A 19,062-nucleotide genomic window follows, 5' to 3' on the forward strand; every position below is an offset into this window, starting at 1 on the left:
ATCTTTTTTCTTCCTGCGGTTCCATTCAAATGTGAACAGGATGATCAGATCCGTGCCTGGCCCTTCCAGAGCTTAGAGGTTGAGAACTTGTCACTCAAGTGTGATTAGCATGTAGGTTCCTAGTCATTCTCCTGTCAATGAGCGCTAAGCGTTGGGGATTCATCTGCGTGCCGTGGCTGTGTCAGAAGTAACAAGCAGTCACATAGCACCTTAGATACAAATAAATCGATTAGGTAACGAGCTTTCATGGGTAAAACCTGCTGCTTCAGATGATGGAAGTGGGAAAAAATAGAATCCAGGATTTATATAGCAAGGTGGGAAGAGAAGAGAAGGGGGAAGGGTTACCTGTCACTAGTAGGACCTGTTCATGAAGCAAATCAAGTGTATGACGACCCAGGTCCATGAGTTTTCAAAGGTGGGGAAATTGCCTTGTAATGCATAAGGAAGTTGAAATCCCTATTGAGGCTGAGGTTAAAGGTGTCAGATTTGCAAATGACTTTCAGTTCAGGTGGGTCCCTGAATTCTGGCTACTTTTAAATCCATTATCCAATCTTCAGGGAGGTTAGTGTTCCCCCACAGGTTTGTGTGTTCCCATTCCTGATGTCTGATCTGGGTCCATTCATCCTTTGGTGTAGGGACTATGCGGTTTGCCCCATGTACATATATCACATGAGTGGATGTGCAGGTGGATGAGCCGCTGATGGAGTGACAGATGTGTTTAGGTCCAGTGATGGTGTTGTTTGTGATGGAGATGATGGTTTGTCCAATGATACTGCTGGAAAGAGGTTAAATGAAGCTGGGCAGAAGTTAGTGAAAGATCAGACCCAGCAGCCCCACCTAAACATTGTGCTTGGTTCCAATGGTAGGGTGGAGCAAGGAAGGCCATTTTTTTTGCCTGCCATCTCCTAAGATGGGAGTCAATATAGAGAGCAGAGGACCCCAGTTTCCCACAGTATTACCCCTGCTGCAGTTAGGGTCTAGACTTGTAAAGAAGGTCTGTCCAGGGAAAGGCTGACGTGTGTTTCTTCTGTTGCAGATGGAGCTCCCGTTCCTGGACAGGTAAGTGCCTCTTTCGCTTTGGGGCATGGAGGGGTAGATATCTGTGACCTTACACTGAAGTGCACCAGAGCGTTGGTAGCTGTGTGTGGGACCATGTGCTTTCTTGGGTGCACCTTATTCAGCAGAGAGGATTCTGCTTGGATGTTTAGATCACTGGGCTTAGGCAGGGTTCCCTGTAAGGCAAGTGCGTGGGCAGCCACCCAGGAGAGAATCAAATTTGACTGATACAAAAGTAGGGTGAAAATCCAACAACAACAAAAGAAAAGAATAATATTTTTTGTTTTGTAAAGCCAAGGATTTTCTTCCCAATAAAAATCGGTTTAAACAGAATATGAGGGGGCCCAACTATTGATACTGATGCCCTCCTGTCCAGGTGAATGTCCAGGTACATTGGCAAACCGTGCCTTCACTTGTCCTTGTGCAGGGGCTGACCAGAAGTTCCATGGAATTGTGCAAGTTGGAGCTGGAGAGACCTGCTTGCTTGGCCAGCCGGTCTCCTAGGAGCCAGTGCAGGGTGTCTCATGTCTTGTCTAGTCTAGTTCTGCTAGTCCCACGTACTCTTCTGACGGCTGTCGTGTGTTTCACTCATAGGAAGTTTTTGATAGTTAGCCAACTCTCTTTTCTTGACTTCATCATGTCACCCCTTGTTCTGCCCCTTACCTCTCCCTCCTCAATGTTTATAGTCTTCATCTACTTGTAGGCTTTCACCAGGCTTTGTCCTTTAGTTATTCTCTTGGCCAGGCTCTTCAAATCTTTTCTTACAAGCCCATCCCTCTAGCTCCCTGATGCTTTCTGCCACTCTTCCCTGGACTGTCTCTCTCTGGATATGCTGCATTTCTGGAAGCCTGGGGCTCCAGGCAAACGCAGTATCTGGGTGCAGGTAGCACAGGCTGTGGCAAGAAGCACTTGCCTCTTTTGCTCCCTGGCTTTGGTGTATGTGCCACCAAACGTTTGTTTCTCTCTCTCTCTCACCTTGGTGCTGGGGCAGGACATTGCTGTGTTGCACTTTAAGGGATCTTGTGTGTAACTTGCATCCTCATCTATAATGGCTTCCTGTCTCCTGCAGACCCCAGAAACCATCTGGTGACATGATGGGACCACTGATTGTGGATTCTCTGTGTCTTCCCCCCAGGTGTGGTGAGAGTTTTGAGCACTCCAAGGTCTCTCTGCTGGAGTTCCAGAAGTTCCTGCTGGAGTATCAGATGGTGAGCGCCCCAAAGGGCAGTGGGGAGAGGAGAAGGGGGACCCCACTGTTCTCTGAGCTGGGCTATAGGGAGGGAGCCTGTGTCCAAAGGGTGACTCAGATCTGATGGGCCTGAGTGCATGGGTAATAAGTGCTCTTTGCCACTGACGTAGCCCTGGGAGTACAGTGCGTCCTGTTGGGAACAGGCAGCTGAGTAAGGCAGAGCACTGACCATCTCAGGAAGGTGCTTTTATCCTAGATACATTCATGGAGGTCCGGCTGATCAATGGCTCTTAACCAGGATGGGCAGGAATGGTGTCTCTAGCCTGTTTGTTAGAGATGGAAATGGATGACGGGAGAAGGGTCACTCAGTGATGACCTGTTCGGTTCACTGCCTCTGAGGCACCTGGTGTTGGCCAGTGTCAGAAGACAGGATGGGCCTTTGGTCTGACCCAGTGCAGCTGTTCTTCTGGTCTCATCTGGCTGTCCTAATCTGGGAGCAGGGAGAACCCATGAGAGGAGATCCCAGTCAAAACCCACAGTTGTACAAAGGCTGCGTGGAGGAGGGAGACGGGGTGGGAAGAAGAGGTTTTGCTCCAGGCCCATAGGTCATGACTACAAGCTAAGTCAAAAGGGCCAAGGTAGCAGGAGCACACCTTGTCTCCACCTGTCTGCTCAGGAGAGCCGTGGGTGGTGCCAGCCAACCAAGTCTGCCAGGCAACTGACTGACTGACTTTTTTTTCATCGCTCACTTTTCCTTTCAAGTGCAGCTTCTCCAGCATTATGGGAGCACACGTGCCGCATTCCTTACAGACTGCACAAACTCCAGCAAGGCTCAGAAATGGCACTACTGGTGTGCCATTGCCCTTGTGCAAATTGAAGTCCCTGCTTAGGGGCCCTGGCAGTCGGAGCGCATCCTGGAGAGCCTGGCAGGCTGCAGTAACCATGTGCCTGCATGGTTGAGACAGGTTGTAACTACAGCAAAACTACTTTAGTTCATAGCACAGAGCTCCCACCTTGCAGTGACCCATGTGTGCCTGTCTGGCTGCTGCTCTGCAGCCAGCAGCTAGCTAACCAGGGGAGGCCTGATCTCCCCAGCTGGCCTAATGGAAGGTGCTGATGTGCTGGGAGCGAAAAGGGCAACAAGGAACCAGGTTGGCCTCTGTTGCCTTAGGCCCGGGGCATGGCAGGAGGTGAGTCTGGCTGGGCAGAGTTTTTCAGTAGCAGAGGAGAGCACGAGCAGGGAAATAGACCTGAAATCACAAAAACGGAAAGATCTTATTAACAAGGAGGGTGGGGGGCAGCTCTTAGGTTGAGCTCACTGTTGGCTTACTGCTCGTTCACTTGATTTGTGCTCACAGTTAATTTCCCGGTCCCAAGTCCTCTTCCGATGAGCACCTCCCATTTTTTTTTTAAATGGAGGCTTCTGAACACGTTCATCTCACACAAAGCACAACTTTGCCTCCCTGTGTTTGCAGGAGCACTGGGCTACAGACCTCCTCCAGGTTCAGGAGTTCATGTTTAACTTCCTGAGAGACCCTCTGAGGGAGATCGAAGAGCCTTACTTCACCCTGGACGAGGTGAGCCTCGGAGGGTGCCACAGGTGCCACAGTGGGCTGAAAAGGGGCGCAGGGCTCAGCAGACAGTACAGCAGGGTCAGGCTCTTGGTCTCCTGCTCTTTGTAGCATGGGAGCCCCTTCGGTGAGGTCTTTAGTTCTACCATGGGGTAGTGCTGCGGGAAGGGGCCAAGCCCCTCTCACATGGCATTGCCGCAGGTGAATAGCCAGCGTCACCGCAATGCACGAGAGAAATTACACTCCTCCTGGTTGGGACAAGACATTTGGCATTTGCTCTCCCTAGCAGAATACTCTAGGCTGATCTCGTGGGTTAGGGAGAATCATGTCAAGTAATGTAGTGGGTTAGCTGGGTGCCATATCCCTTGCTGCATGTCCGCAGCGCTAAGGCGTAAACAACCAGCGCCCTTCCCAGTGTCCCCCTGACATCACTGGGGTTGGTCACTTCGCTGCCATTGGAGTCACTGTGCAGACTGCCTCAGGCCGCACTGGGCTGAGTGTGGTGTGTGGCACTCAGGGCCGTCCTGCCCCTCGTGACGGCAGGTGTCCGTTACACCCCACCCAGTGAACCCCTGATTGTCACTGGTGCTGTTTTGTTCCTTCTGGGCAGATTCTCACCTTCCTCTTCTCGAAAGAGAACAGCATCTGGAACTCGCAGCTGGACACGGTGTGTGCGGAGAACATGAACAGCCCCCTCTCCCATTATTGGATCTCCTCCTCGCATAACACGTAAGGCCGGCCGAGTGGGGTCCAGCTCCTGCCCTCGCAGGCCTCTGGCTCTATTTATTGCAACACTCCCTTTTGGGTCAGCTCCTGTGGCACAGCGATTCCCCAGGCCTCATCAACCTCCCCAGCTCTGCCAACTGAGTTTGCAGCCCAGCCAGGGCTGGGAGCAGTGCTCCCTCAAATTTACTTTCCTTCCATGTGCGGAATAAAAGTTGCTATGCACATGGAGCGCGGCTGTGCACCAGCCATAGAAACACAGGCTGCTGGCCTGGGGAGCTCTGCTTATCAGTTGGGCCACATTTGAACCTCTCCTGGGTGGTTGCCCAAGCTGTCAGCTTGGGGAGATCCCTGGCTGGAAGGGGGTGGATCTGCTGGAAGAGGAGGCAGGTAGCGGCTTGCCCCAGACGTGCGCAGAGCTCTCTGGCTTCCCTGCCGTAGCTTTTGATAGCGTTTTTCTTTTGCCTGGAAGGTACCTGACAGGGGATCAGTTCTCCAGCGAGTCCTCCTTGGAAGCCTACGCGCGCTGCTTGCGCATGGGGTGCCGCTGCATTGAGTGTGAGTACCTGGCAGGGCTGACTCCTGTTCATTAGCAATGGCCATGTATTGTGTGCTGCCCTTTGCATTACTTTCCTGGTGTGGGGGGCCTACAATGCCATCCCCTTTAGCAAGAGAGTGCCCAGGGGGCTGTCCCCTGGGCTGTGTTCAGAGGCACTGTTCCAACTTTCCATGCTGCACCATGCCGTGCCTGGCCTGCGGCTCTCAGCCCAGTCATCTCCTTCCTGGGACCAAACAGTGCTGGGATAGAGCTGCCAACCATTTCAGCCTTGTCTCAATGCCATGGAACTACAGCCTGGCACTCTCGGACAGATTTTTTTTAAAGATATATGGGTTCCTAACTCCCTTCAGCAATCAGTGGGAGTTAGGCACCTTCTTGCTTTTCATCGCCTTAAGTGTTTATGTTGCATGGCAGGAGGCAGCCTCCTACAGTGGTGAGAACAAGGGAGTGGGATCCCTGGGGGGCAGAGTTCATTTTAAAGAAGCCAATTGTATTTCCACAACAAATGTTACTGAAACTGTTTCATTGGGAGTTTTTCCCAGAAAATTCTGATTTTGTTTTTCTAAACTGGGTGGGGGGGTGGCGAAAAAAATTCTAAATGCAACCATTTTCATTTAAAACAAAGAGCAGTCAAGTAGCACTTTAAAGACTAGCAAAATAGTTTATTAGGTGAGCTTTTGTGGGACAGACCCACTTCTTCAGACCATAGCCAGACCAGAACAGACTCAATATTTAAGACACAGAGAACCAAAAACAGTAAGCAAGGAGGACAAATCAGAACAACATAATCAAGGTGAGCAAATCAGAGAGTGGAGGGGTGGGGGGGAAGGTCAAGAATTAGATTGAGCCAAATATGCGGACGAGCCCCTATAGTGACTCAGAAAGTTCCCATCACGATTTAAACCATGTGTTAATGTGCCGAATTTGAATATAAAAGCCAGCTCAGATGTTTCTCTTTCCAAAACAGAGCAATAATTCCTTTTCTGTAACACACATACCTTTAGGTCACTGACAGAATGCCCCATTCCATTAAAATGTTGACTATCTGGTTTGTGGATCTGGAGTGTTTTGATGTCTGTTTTGTGCCCGTTGACCCTTTGTCTAAGGGAGTTAGAAGTCTGTCCAATATACAAAGCATCTGGACATTGTTGGCACATGATGGCATATATGATGTTAGTAGAGGAGCATGAGAAAGTGCCCGTGATTCTGTGAGTAACCTGGTTGGGTCCAGTGATGGTATTTCCAGAGAAGATATGTGGACAAAGCTGGCAGCAGGCTTTGTTGCAGGGAAAGGTTCCAGGACTGGTATTCCTGGGGTATAGACTGTGGCTGTTAGTAAGGATCCTCATGAGGCTGGGAGGTTGTCTGTAGGAGAGAACAGGCATGTCACCCAGGGCCTTCTGGAGTGTAGCATCCTGATTAAGAATAGGTTGTAGGTCTTTAATAATTCGTTGCAGTGGTCTGAGTTGGGGGCTGTAGGTGATGACCAGTGGTGTTCTGTTCTTGGCTTTTTTGGGCCGATCTTGGAGTAGCTGGTCTCTGGGTATTCGTCTGGCCCTGTCGATTTGTTTTTTTACTTCTCCTGGTGGGTAATTCAGGTTTATGAATATTTGGTAAATTCTTCTAGTTTTTGGTCTCTGTCAGTAGGATCAGAGCAAATGTGATTGTACCTAAGAGCTTGACTGTAAACAATGGCTCTAGTCACGTGTGCATGATGGAAGCTAGAAGGGTGTAGATAAGTATAGCGATCTGTAGGTTTTCAGTACAGTGTGGTACCGATCAGGCCATCCTTGATTAGTACTGTAGTGTCCAGGAAATGTATCTCCTGCATGTTGTAATCGAGGCATAAGTTGATGGTGGGGTGTAGATTGTTAAAGTCTCTGTGGAATTCCTCTAGAGCCTCTGTACCATGGGTCCAAATCATAAAGATGTCATCAATGTATCTTAAGTAGAGGAGTGGTAATAGGGGACGAGAGCTGAGGAATCGTTGTTCCAGGTCAGCCATAAATATATTAGCATATTGTGGGGCCATGCGGGTGCCCATAGCAGTTCCACTAATCTGGAGGTATAAATTGTCCCCAAAACGGAAATAATTGTGTGTGAGAACAAAGTTACAGAGGTCAGACACCAGATTGGCCGTGGTGGCATCAGGGATGGTATTCCTGATTGCTTGTAATCCGTCTTTATGTGGAATATTAGTGTACAGAGCCTCTACATCCATTGTGGCAAGGATGGCGTTATCAGGAATTTTTCCGATGTTTTGTAATTTCCTCAGGAAGTTAGTGGTATCTCCGATATAGCTGGGAGCGTTGATGGCATAGGGTTTGAGGAGGGAGTCCACGTAACTGGATAGTCCGGTGGTAAGGGTGCCAATATCTGAAATGATAGGGCGTCCAGGGTTTCCAGGTTTGTGGATTTTGGCGAGTAAATAGAATAATCCAGGCTGCGGCACAGATGGTGTGTCTGAGTTAATGAGGTCCTGAGTAGCAGCAGGGAGTTCCTTCAGTAGTTGTTGTAATTTCCTTTGGAATTCCAAAGTGGGATCAGCTGAGAGACAGCCCAGACAGGTAGCCAGACAACTCTCCAACACCACATTTTACAGACCTCTCTCTGCTGATCCCACTTTGGAATTCCAAAGGAAATTACAACAACTACTGAAGGAACTCCCTGCTGCTACTCAGGACCTCATTAACTCAGACACACCATCTGTGCCGCAGCCTGGATTATTCTATTTACTCGCCAAAATCCACAAACCTGGAAACCCTGGACGCCCTATCATTTCAGATATTGGCACCCTTACCACCGGACTATCCAGTTACGTGGACTCCCTCCTCAAACCCTATGCCATCAACGCTCCCAGCTATATCGGAGATACCACTAACTTCCTGAGGAAATTACAAAACATCGGAAAAATTCCTGATAACGCCATCCTTGCCACAATGGATGTAGAGGCTCTGTACACTAATATTCCACATAAAGACGGATTACAAGCAATCAGGAATACCATCCCTGATGCCACCACGGCCAATCTGGTGTCTGACCTCTGTAACTTTGTTCTCACACACAATTATTTCCGTTTTGGGGACAATTTATACCTCCAGATTAGTGGAACTGCTATGGGCACCCACATGGCCCCACAATATGCTAATATATTTATGGCTGACCTGGAACAACGATTCCTCAGCTCTCGTCCCCTATTACCACTCCTCTACTTAAGATACATTGATGACATCTTTATGATTTGGACCCATGGTACAGAGGCTCTAGAGGAATTCCACAGAGACTTTAACAATCTACACCCCACCATCAACTTATGCCTCGATTACAACATGCAGGAGATACATTTCCTGGACACTACAGTACTAATCAAGGATGGCCTGATCGGTACCACACTGTACTGAAAACCTACAGATCGCTATACTTATCTACACCCTTCTAGCTTCCATCATGCACACGTGACTAGAGCCATTGTTTACAGTCAAGCTCTTAGGTACAATCACATTTGCTCTGATCCTACTGACAGAGACCAAAAACTAGAAGAACTTTACCAAATATTCATAAACCTGAATTACCCACCAGGAGAAGTAAAAAAACAAATCGACAGGGCCAGACGAATACCCAGAGACCAGCTACTCCAAGATCGGCCCAAAAAAGCCAAGAACAGAACACCATTGGTCATCACCTACAGCCCCCAACTCAGACCACTGCAACGAATTATTAAAGACCTACAACCTATTCTTAATCAGGATGCTACACTCCAGAAGGCCCTGGGTGACATGCCTGTTCTCTCCTACAGACAACCTCCCAACCTCATGGGGATCCTTACTAACAGCCACAGTCTATACCCCAGGAATACCAGTCCTGGAATCTTTCCCTGCAACAAAGCCCGCTGCCAGCTTTGTCCACATATCTTCTCTGGAAATACCATCACTGGACCTAACCAGGTTACTCACAGAATCACGGGCACTTTCTCATGCTCCTCTACTAACATCATATATGCCATCATGTGCCAACAATGTCCAGATGCTTTGTATATTGGACAGACTTCTAACTCCCTTAGACAAAGGGTCAACGGGCACAAAACAGACATCAAAACACTCCAGATCCACAAACCAGTTAGTCAACATTTTAATGGAATGGGGCATTCTGTCAATGGCCTAAAGGTATGTGTGTTACAGAAAAGGAATTATTGCTCTGTTTTGGAAAGAGAAACATCTGAGCTGGCTTTTATATTCAAATTCGGCACATTAACACATGGTTTAAATCGTGATGGGAACTTTCTGAGTCACTATAGGGGCTCGTCCGCATATTTGGCTCAATCTAATTCTTGACCTTCCCCCCCACCCCTCCACTCTCTGATTTGCTCACCTTGATTATGTTGTTCTGATTTGTCCTCCTTGCTTACTGTTTTTGGTTCTCTGTGCCTTAAATATTGAGTCTGTTCTGGTCTGGCTATGGTCTGAAGAAGTGGGTCTGTCCCACGAAAGTTCACCTAATAAACCATTTTGCTAGTCTTTAAAGTGCTACTTGGCTGCTTTTTGTTTTGATAGTGTATAGACTAGCACGGCTTACTCTTTGTTACTATTTTCATTTAAGATCTTGTTTGTCAACATTTAGTGAAAATTTAGTTGTTTTTGTGGAATATATTTTCATTTCAATCAAATCATTTTTTAACTGAAAGATCGCCAGTCACAAAATTTCAACCAGTTCCATCAGGACACCTGAAGTCTAATCTCTCTCTGACACTGACTGTGTGACCTGGATCTCCATGCCTTGGTTTTCTCATCTGTAAAATGAAAGATTCACTTTGATGGTTGTTCTGAGACTGAGTCCTTTAACGTAGCTAGAGGTCCATGAGATCCTTGCATGGAAGATGGCCTGAATCTTTGTTAGCACTGTTATTTGTCTCCTCATGCTGCATTTTGACATTTTGGAGTACCCAGTATAATGCTGTGGTTGCATGAGCCCTTGCACTGAAATGGTTAAGGAGACTGTTTGTTTGTTGAACCATTAAAGTAATTGTTTGTTCAGAAAGATCCTTGATTTTTTTCACTTCTCCCTTTTTCCCCATCTAACATGGATTCCCATGCAGAGCTAGCTCAGTTTGACCCATTTTGTGTTGACGTCCTGTTTGCAGTGCTGAGTTTGGTTACGTTTCTCACTGGGTTTTGTTGTAGTGGATTGCTGGGATGGCCCTGATGGCATGCCTGTGATTTACCATGGACACACCTTAACCACCAAGATCAAATTCTTTGACGTTTTGACCACCATCAAGGAACATGCCTTTGTGACGTCTGAGTAAGTAGGCCAAGTGTACAAAAGGCAGGATCCTCCTGGGTCTGATCCTCCTTCAGCTAGGGTGAAAATCCTGTTTGTGCAAAGGACACACCCAAAGCCCCCAGGGCTAGCTGAAGAGGAAGGAAAGTGGCCCGTCCAGGCCTTTTGCTTGCCCCCTAGTGTTCAGTTTGTTAGATGCTCGGGGTCAAGCAATTTATTTTTTCACTGTCATAATTGATGCAGCAAACCTGGGGGTGTCTGGGCGCTGAACTGCCAAACCTGGAGGTCTGTGGGGCTCAGCTGAGCAAACCCTTGCACAGATGGAATACTGTTCTCATTGTTGCACAAGGATGATTTAACCTGTGAAGACTGTCTTCATTCAGTCATGAGCTCAGTTCCTTCCCTGGCTCTTCCATGGGTTCACTTTGCAGTGCAGAGCCTGCTGTTTATGCCTATGTATTCAAATAGCCCTTAATTTGGGGGCCCAACTGAAGATGTTTTTGATCCAGATGTTCACAGGAGCTGCATGTCCCCAGCTCTGGGCAGAGTCCCTAGGCTAGTAAGTGCTTGGCACACTCTAAATCTGGCTGGGCGTGTCCATGCTGTACCCAGAATTAGTAATGTTTTTGAAAGTTCATGGACGAACCTCTCTCTAGGTTTAAACTTGATGATGACGACGTGATAAGTCTGACTTGGGGCCTTGAAAATGAACAGGGATCGTGGAAATCCCTTTGCTGCAGAAAAACATGGAATTTGCGTGTTTTACAAAGATGCTTTCTTTTTTATGTTTTGTGAAACAATTAAAACAGTAACTAGTAACTAAATGGTCCTGACAGTACCAGCATCACTTATTCAATGCACGGAGCCCACCCGTTGGTGGTTGATTTTTTTTTTTAATGCACTTTAAATTTACATAACTAAACCTATGCCGATAAAGTCCTTCCAGCTTACAGGGATTTGCCTAGAAATTAAGGTTATGGAAAGATGTCAAAAACATATCGTGTTGGTTGTAATGTGCTGTTTGTACTGTGTGCAGCAAGGCTGCAGATTACATTTGAAGGTGAACTATTGTAGAACACCTGGAAAGCACTAAATGTAAACTGTATGAAAAGAAACAAAAAAAGCGGCTGAAGAAGCAGGGCCATAGGAAATGGCAAGGAAATGATGCATTGCAACGGTCATTCTGTTAATTTTATTATATGGATTTGATGATACTGGTAGGTTTCACACTGGCTTAAAAATTGTAAATGTGGCAAGAAAACATATGCAACTGGTACGTGTACATATTGTGTCTAGAGAAACTTAAAGTTCAGTGTTCCATTTTAATCATGGAAAAATGGATTTTTGTGGGTTTTTTATCTGAGAATTTTTTTTAACCCAATGAAAAGTAGGATTCCTGCTGATAAATGTATCTGTCTTGGATTTTCTGGGACAAATGATGCTTCTAGCCTGCATGTCCTCTGATATTGCAACTAAGGGCTTGTTCTCCTCTTGAAACTTGCATACAACTTTGTGCCATGGTAGGTTGTAGGGTACCGCCCAGGTGTGCATGAGGGTCCCATGATATCCAAGCTCCTCTTCTCAAACTGGTATGGCAACAAAGAGATAACACGTGACTGTGTGTTCCTGTCCTGTCCAAGGTGCAGATGAGAGTGCTTCTCCACAACAGGGTCATGGTCAACAGGGCCTATTTTGTGGTGTTCCTGTTAGTGCTGTATTATAAATACATATGCCACATGTGTAGCCTGTTTGGGTCTACCTGGAAGTGGTCCTTTTCTGTGGTGATGGAGAGACAAATTTTTTTTCGGCTAAATGAGTGTTTGTCAGTATTATTTGGCCATGGGAATTTTTAAATTGGAAAGAATTTTGTGAAACCCCATTCCCAGGCTTCACCCCTCTGGGCCACCAAACCCACCTTCCGTTCCCAAACTTTATCCCTCCATCCTGCAAACGCCACCCCCAATCCCCAGGATTAAATCACCTCAGCCCCAGACCAGTCCCAGGGACTAACCTGTGTGTGGCGCTGGCTGGGGAGCCTATGCTGAGTGGCCAGGTGCGCCCAGCGGAAGGAAGGCTGGTGTGCAGGTGTTCTGCTGGCAGAGGTGAGCCGAGCCACGCCCACCGGAGGGGTGTGACTGCTCAGGTAGCTGGGCAAGTGAGCAGCTTTCTGCAGCTCCTTGCCCTGCAGCTGCTAAAATAATGGAACTAAATTCAGTTGGTTTAACAGCAGGATCCCTCCTGCCGCCCGGCTGACCATTAAACCAGTTATTTTTAGTTCTACTGTTTCAGTGGTGGCAGGACAGGGAGCCGCAGAGGAATCAGCTATTTAATGGAATTTTCTCACAGAACCGTTATTCTCACTTCATGGAAGCCTGGGTTCTGCGGAACATCATTTGTGAAACACTGGGCTAAACTCCAGTGGACAGCACCAGCTGTTTTTCAATAGGTGCATCTGTTCCCCCTCTAGGCCGTTTGTGCATGGGAAGGTACAGATGGATTCTTCTGATCCATGGTAGAAAACGTGTTCACGTTGGTGGGGTTGAGCATGAAATCTGAAATGCCTGGGGCTTGCAAAGTACTCTGTGTAGAGTAACTTGTCGAGTTCTCTGGTTGGCGGCTGTGCAATTCCTGCCAGCTGGTGCTAGTAATTAATGCCTTCAAGATTTTTGTGGGGCACTCGGACATGATGGTAATGTAGTCGCTTTAATACTGCAGATCGACTAACAGGAGGGACGATAATTGCAAACTAGTGTGGCAGGGCCATGTCACATCCAGTTACAGAAATGTTGACGCTCTCGCAGTCACCCTTCATTCCCTCTGACGTCTCCATCTCCCAGGTACCCTGTCATCCTGTCCATTGAAGATCATTGTAGTATTGCCCAGCAGAGGAGCATGGCTCAGAATTTTAAGAAGGTTTTTGGGGAGATGCTCTTGACCAAGCCGGTGGATACATCCACTGATGGGCTCCCCGCACCAAGCCAGCTGAAAAAGAAGATTCTTATTAAGGTAAGTTTCTCTTGAGTCTTGCGTCTGATGCAAAAGAAAGTTAGTTCACCTACTCGTTGGAAGGGCTCATCAGTGGATTTGAACCTTAAAGGGACATTGCATGTTGATTTTACTTGGGCCCATTGCTCAGAAAGGTTGGATTAGGTTAGTTTTTCCTAGAGGTGCTAGAAAAGGTCAGGTAGAGGTTGAATCTCTGTAATCCAACTTTCTCTTATCCAACAACATACGTAGTCTGGCATGATTTTAGTTAGCCGGATGTCCGCTTATGATGGGTGTGGCCAAGTTTCTCACAGTCCCATAAAGTTTGTTTCCAGCCACTGGTCCTGGCTCTGTGTTCTGGGCTGTTATTTAGCTGTAATTTACCCCTAAATGTCTTCTAAGAGCCCAGTAAGCAGTGAAAGTGTTGGTAATGTGCTAGACAATACAGACGCCCTGTAGTTCGTCACCAGTCGGGTCCTGAGGGCGCGTGACCTAGAGAGTTCCCAACCAGTACTAATTTCCCCAAAGTTCCGGGTGCTTTGGATCCGGGATCCATCTTTTGGTTTTTTTTTTCCTTTGTCTCCAAAGATCCGGTATTTGTATTGTGGGTTTCTTTGATCTGCTTTGCTGTCTGTACACTTGCACCCTCTGGTTACCATGGCTCCTTGCCCTGGCAGAGAATACTTTCTACGCTGCTGGAAATGCAGGACGCCTGGAGGGAAGGGGAGGATGGAACCTCAGCAGCCCTGAGGAGAGCCTCCAAGTCTTGTGTCTTCTTGCCCCTTGGAGGATCCCCGGGGAAGCATATAGAGACTGATTGCTGGTGTTTTTAAGTATCCGGTGGGACTGAATTGGGGAGTTCAAGTCCCTGCTCTGAAATTCAAGCAGTCTCCATGAACAGCTCACAGGTGTGCTGTGAGTGTTTGGAAAAATAATTCAAAGTTTTACAATAAATAACCATTTTACAATGATAACGGCAATGGAAGACACTGAAACATCATTTTATTTCTGCATCTTGTGGGAGTAGTTTGGAAACACAGCAAGCTTGACTAACGTTGTCCCAGCCTGTCCTCTCCACTAATCTTCTTCACCAGTCTATATGGTGGCATAACAGTTATCAACGACGTGCGGCACCTGTGTATATTTTGCGTGATTAAAACCAGAGACAATGTTACTTCTGGAGAAGGTCCAGAGAAGAGCAACAAGAATGAGTACAGATCTACAGAATGTGAGCTGTGAGGGAAGACTGAAAGAATTGGGCTTGTTTAGTTTATAAAAGAGAAGACGGAGAGAGGACATGATAGTGGTTTGCAGGTGCCTAAAAGAGGGTTACAAGGAGGAGGGAGAAAAATTGTTCTCCTGGGCCTCTGAGGACAGGACAAGGAGCAATGGGCTTCAACTGCAGCAAGGGCGGTTTAGGTTGGACATTAGGAAAAACTTCCTGTCAGGGTGATTAAACATTAGAATAACCTGCCTAGGGAGGTTGTGGAATCTCCATCACTGGAGATATTTAAGAGGAGGATGGATAAACATCTACCAGGGATGGTGTAGATGGTGCTTGTTGTTCTGGGGTCTCACAAAGTTTCAGAAACCCCGCTGTAGGGTTTTTGATCTGGGCGTTTCATTCTGCAGCACAAGAAGCTGGCAGAGGGCAGTGCTTATGAAGAGTTGCCGACGTCAGGAATGTCAGAGAACGATATCAGCAACTCCATCAAGAATGGGATCCTCTACCTGGAAGATCCCATCAATCATGTATGTTTCCTTCTGCTACTGCTTCCCCCTCCGCTTCCTTCAGGTTACCTAGAGATCATTCCTCCAGTCTGATCTTGCAAACTAATATTAACTTTGCTAGGCAAATAACTAATGTGCATGGTAAGGAGGCAGCAATGTAAACTACCTAGGGGCCTTCTCACTCCTTTGTGTACGTGACACCAAGTGGGCCTTGTTTCCTAGCTCTGCCTCTGTTAGTGCAGCAAGCTATAACTTTAAGTCCATAGTTTTCAGAGCTAGGTGCTTCTAAATCCATATTTGGGCACCTGACTAAGCAGCTTGATTTTTGTAGGTGTGAATGCTTCTGGGTTTGTTTCAGTTTTCCCAGGTGCTTTTAATGGAATTTCATCCACAATCAGGTTCCTTGGTTATTCCTTAAGGACCTTTCACATGCATGTTTTGGGAGGAAGAAAAGTGCAAGACTAAAATAACAAATTGCCTGAGCAATGCCACTGAGTCTAGTGTATTTTTAACTAGATTTCAAGTTGATAGTATCCCTTTAAAGTGTGTTGGAGAATTCTCAGGCTAATTCCATATATAAGTGTCAGTTTGCATCATGTAGCTGCCCCATGTTTTGATGCTCTTGAAAGTCTCTGCTCAAGCGTATCTGTAGAGATGAATTAGCAGTGTCTTACTGAGCTGATGGCATCTTGGAAGCTTGCCTGGCTTGTGGCTCTTATCAGTGCCATTCAGTGTTCCCTCTCTAATTTTAACCATGCCTGGGTAGAATAAACTTTTTGTGCTCCAAGGCATGTGCAGATGTGTACCATGAATAGAAATGCACGCTGCCAGCTGTGAGTGCTCTGTTAATCAGCTGGGCTGCCCCTTTGTCTCTCCTGGGTGGCCGCCCAAACGCTCAGCTTACAGGGAACACTGGTGCCATTGACCGTTGTCTTACATGACCCTAAAAATGCACTAGTCAACTTCCCTCGCTGCCCCCAAACACAGAGCTGAAAAGGCACCCGCAGGTACAAGGTCTGCTGGGTGGTGTTTGGATGAGTTCCCTTTTACAGCTGGTTTGGTTTCTCCTTACAGGAATGGAACCCACATTACTTTGTCCTGACCAGCAGCAAAATCTATTACTCTGAGGAGACGACCAGCCACCAGGGAAATGAGGACGAGGAGGAGCAAAAGGAGGTGAGAGCAGCGCTTTCCAAGGGGGCCACCTATTGTCGGGGCCCCTTGAAAACCTCGATTTCATGGACTGCCCGGAAGCCATGAAATTTAGCCCATTACTGTGACTCTTCTCCAGCAACAGCAGGAAGTGGAAGCAGGCAGCCATGCACGCTGGCCTTGCGCTCGGTGTGGCTGGGGCGGCACAGCCGCATTGTGTCAGAGCAGCTGTGTGAGGAAGGGCTGGTGGTGTGAGGAGCACGGTTGCCAATGCCAGCGCTGCTTGGAACATGAAGCGCCTTTGGTCTCCGCTGGCACTTGCACATGTCAGTCCCGTGCTTGGTGCAGCACGTAGCTTGTGTTCCCCGCCCCAGCTAGGACCAGCCGCAGAGTCCCCCAGCCTCGAAACCACTACTCTGACGTAACACGGCCACGCGCTCTGAGCGACCCCAAGAGATCGGTGTGTCTAGCCCGGGGTCAGCATCCTTTCCAAGGCGCAGTGACAGATGTGACCTGTTGACCTTCGTGGACAGTCCGAGCGCCAGAGATGGTCACTAATAGTCCAACTTACAACAGCGTCATTAATAAATAAATTAAGCTGTGGAGCTCTACCGTTTCGGTCATTAAATCTCCATCTGGCCGGGTGTTTAGATATTTACAGTGTCTGGGATTTTAATTCAGGTTGAACTTCTCTCACCCCAGATTCTCTGGTCTGGTAAAATCTGTGGTCTGGCACCAGGGTTGGCACCAACTCAGTGGGTGCTTTGGGACTGGAGCACCCACAGGGAAAACTTAGTAGGGGTTCAGCAGCCAAGCTCCTCCCCACTCGCCTTCCCCCCCTGCTCCCCACAGCACCTCTAACCTGCTAGAAGCCCCGCTGAAAACTGAGACAAAGGGGGGGTAAAGCAACAGCTCAGCACCTCTGAAAATCCGGCCCTGACTTTACCCGATTGGGCCTCAGTTTCCCTATCCATAAAACGTGGGTAATGACACTTACGCCGTCCTACGGTTGGTCTGGGCCTTGGGACGTTCTGTGCCTAACACTAAGGGGTGTGCTTCTTCTGGAGTCCTGTGGGATTCTGCATTAGTGGGGAGGAGAATGGAATTCAGGCCCTTGTGATCTGTAGCTAGAGGCCCTCTGAGAGGAGCAGGCCCCTTCCACCTGCAGCTCACTCAGTGATGTGGGAGATATGTCTGTGTCCCTTGCCAGGTGAGCAACAGCACTGAGCTCCACTCCACTGAGAAGTGGTTCCATGGCAAGCTGGGAGCTGGGCGTGATGGGCGCCATATAGCAGAGAGGCTGCTGACGGAGTACTGCATAGAGACGGGTGCTCCCGACGGGTCTTTCCTAGTACGTGAGAGTGAAACCTTCGTGGGAGACTACACCCTCTCTTTCTGGTAAGGACTGCAGGCCCTGTCACCAGCTCAGAACCTCCTTATCAATTCCTTCTTCCACGTGTGGATGATAAAAGGGAGAGGGAATGTCGGTTACCAGGTGGGAATGACATGGCCTGGAAGATGCCTCTTCCAAAGTCAGGTGGAAGGTCGGCGGTGTGTCTTAAGCATGTTGGGTTTGTTCCACCACGGAGCGCTGCTGTGAGCGTACACTGGTCCCGCTTTCTTCCCGCTTAACGCGCTCCCGAGGGGCGCCATGCATCCCACGTTTCTTCACTGCTGGTGCCCAGTGTAGCTGGGCCATAGTCCTTCCGAGAGAGCCAGCTGGCAGTGACCTTGAGCAAGTCCTGCGGTGGCACCTTGTCCAACCATCTGCATGAGGCAGTGGCTCTCACCATGAGCATTTCTCCATCTCTCTCTTTGCTCTGACCCAGGCGCAATGGGAAGGTGCAGCACTGCCGCATCCATTCCCGGCAGGACGCCGGCAGCCCCAAGTTCTTCCTCACTGACAACCTGGTGTTCGACAGCCTCTATGACCTCATCACCCATTACCAGCAGGTGCCCCTGCGGTGCAATGAGTTTGAGATGAAGCTGACTGAGCCCGTGCCGCAGACCAACGCCCACGAGAGCAAAGAGTAAGTGTGGGCTGGGGCGTCTGTAATCCCCTGGCTCACGCTGCTCTGTCCCACGTGGGCACGCTGTTCGCCGAGGCGGGGAGATGACTGGGAACTGCTGCCGTCCCTTCCTCTGCCTCCCGGCCAGGTCACACACACTCCTCTGGCTCTAGAAATGCAGAGAAACTGCCACCGCGGGTTGGGTTACATTGTGTCATGAGAGGGACTTGACCCCGAACTGAGTCTGGGGCTGGGCTGGGCCGGGCCTGTCTCGGATAGGCTTGCTCATCTCGTGGTGTCTTTACCCACAGGTGGTACCATGCCAACTTGACCCGACCCCAGGCCGAGCACATGCTGATGCGGGTGTCACGGGACGGAGCCTTCCTGGTGCGCAAGAGAAGCGAGGCCAACTCCTACGCCATCTCCTTCCGGTAATCTGCTGGGCACTGTGTGCGGATCCTGCCACGCGTGCCCGTGTCTGTACCGCAGGGAGGGGTTGGTTTACGCACTAGCCTTCAGCACTGAGGGCTGATGCTGCGACTAAGGGGTCAGGTTGCTTTGGGATTGCTTTGTGGATCTCTGCCAGGAGCCACCATTTGCTCTCTGAAGTACCTTCACTGTTCCTCTGAGTGGCCCTTCCTTGCGCCACTCCCGCTGCATGTACCAGGGGCAGGCAGGTTCTCACCTGCTCATGCTCAGCACGTGAGTTTGCCAGGCAGGTGCGGTGCGTCTGGTCGAGGATGTCTTCATGCTGAAGCTAAGCCCAGGCAGATCCTCCAAGGCAGTCGGTGGATTTCAGTGGAGACAGGC

The 19,062-nt window shown here is 48.7% G+C and overlaps 1 protein-coding gene across 4 annotated transcripts in view; it reads left to right on the forward strand.

Annotated features, from left to right (window-relative positions):
* The window catches only part of PLCG1 (phospholipase C gamma 1), an 87,835-nt gene that overhangs the window by 48,890 nt on the left and 19,883 nt on the right, over positions 1–19,062 (forward strand). For all 4 annotated transcript variants that reach the window (XM_075011479.1, XM_075011481.1, XM_075011480.1 and 1 more), the window contains exons 7-18: positions 1,037–1,059; positions 2,192–2,264; positions 3,721–3,822; positions 4,427–4,545; positions 5,012–5,097; positions 10,276–10,396; positions 13,213–13,381; positions 14,993–15,112; positions 16,166–16,267; positions 17,454–17,641; positions 18,073–18,273; positions 18,564–18,683. In XM_075011479.1, coding sequence (XP_074867580.1) covers positions 1,037–1,059; positions 2,192–2,264; positions 3,721–3,822; positions 4,427–4,545; positions 5,012–5,097; positions 10,276–10,396; positions 13,213–13,381; positions 14,993–15,112; positions 16,166–16,267; positions 17,454–17,641; positions 18,073–18,273; positions 18,564–18,683 — 1,424 coding nt within the window. The remainder of the gene's footprint in view (positions 1–1,036; positions 1,060–2,191; positions 2,265–3,720; positions 3,823–4,426; positions 4,546–5,011; positions 5,098–10,275; positions 10,397–13,212; positions 13,382–14,992; positions 15,113–16,165; positions 16,268–17,453; positions 17,642–18,072; positions 18,274–18,563; positions 18,684–19,062) is intronic.

This window comes from Carettochelys insculpta, chromosome 17 (genome assembly GCF_033958435.1).
Source record: "Carettochelys insculpta isolate YL-2023 chromosome 17, ASM3395843v1, whole genome shotgun sequence".
Classification (NCBI taxonomy): domain Eukaryota; kingdom Metazoa; phylum Chordata; order Testudines; family Carettochelyidae; genus Carettochelys; species Carettochelys insculpta.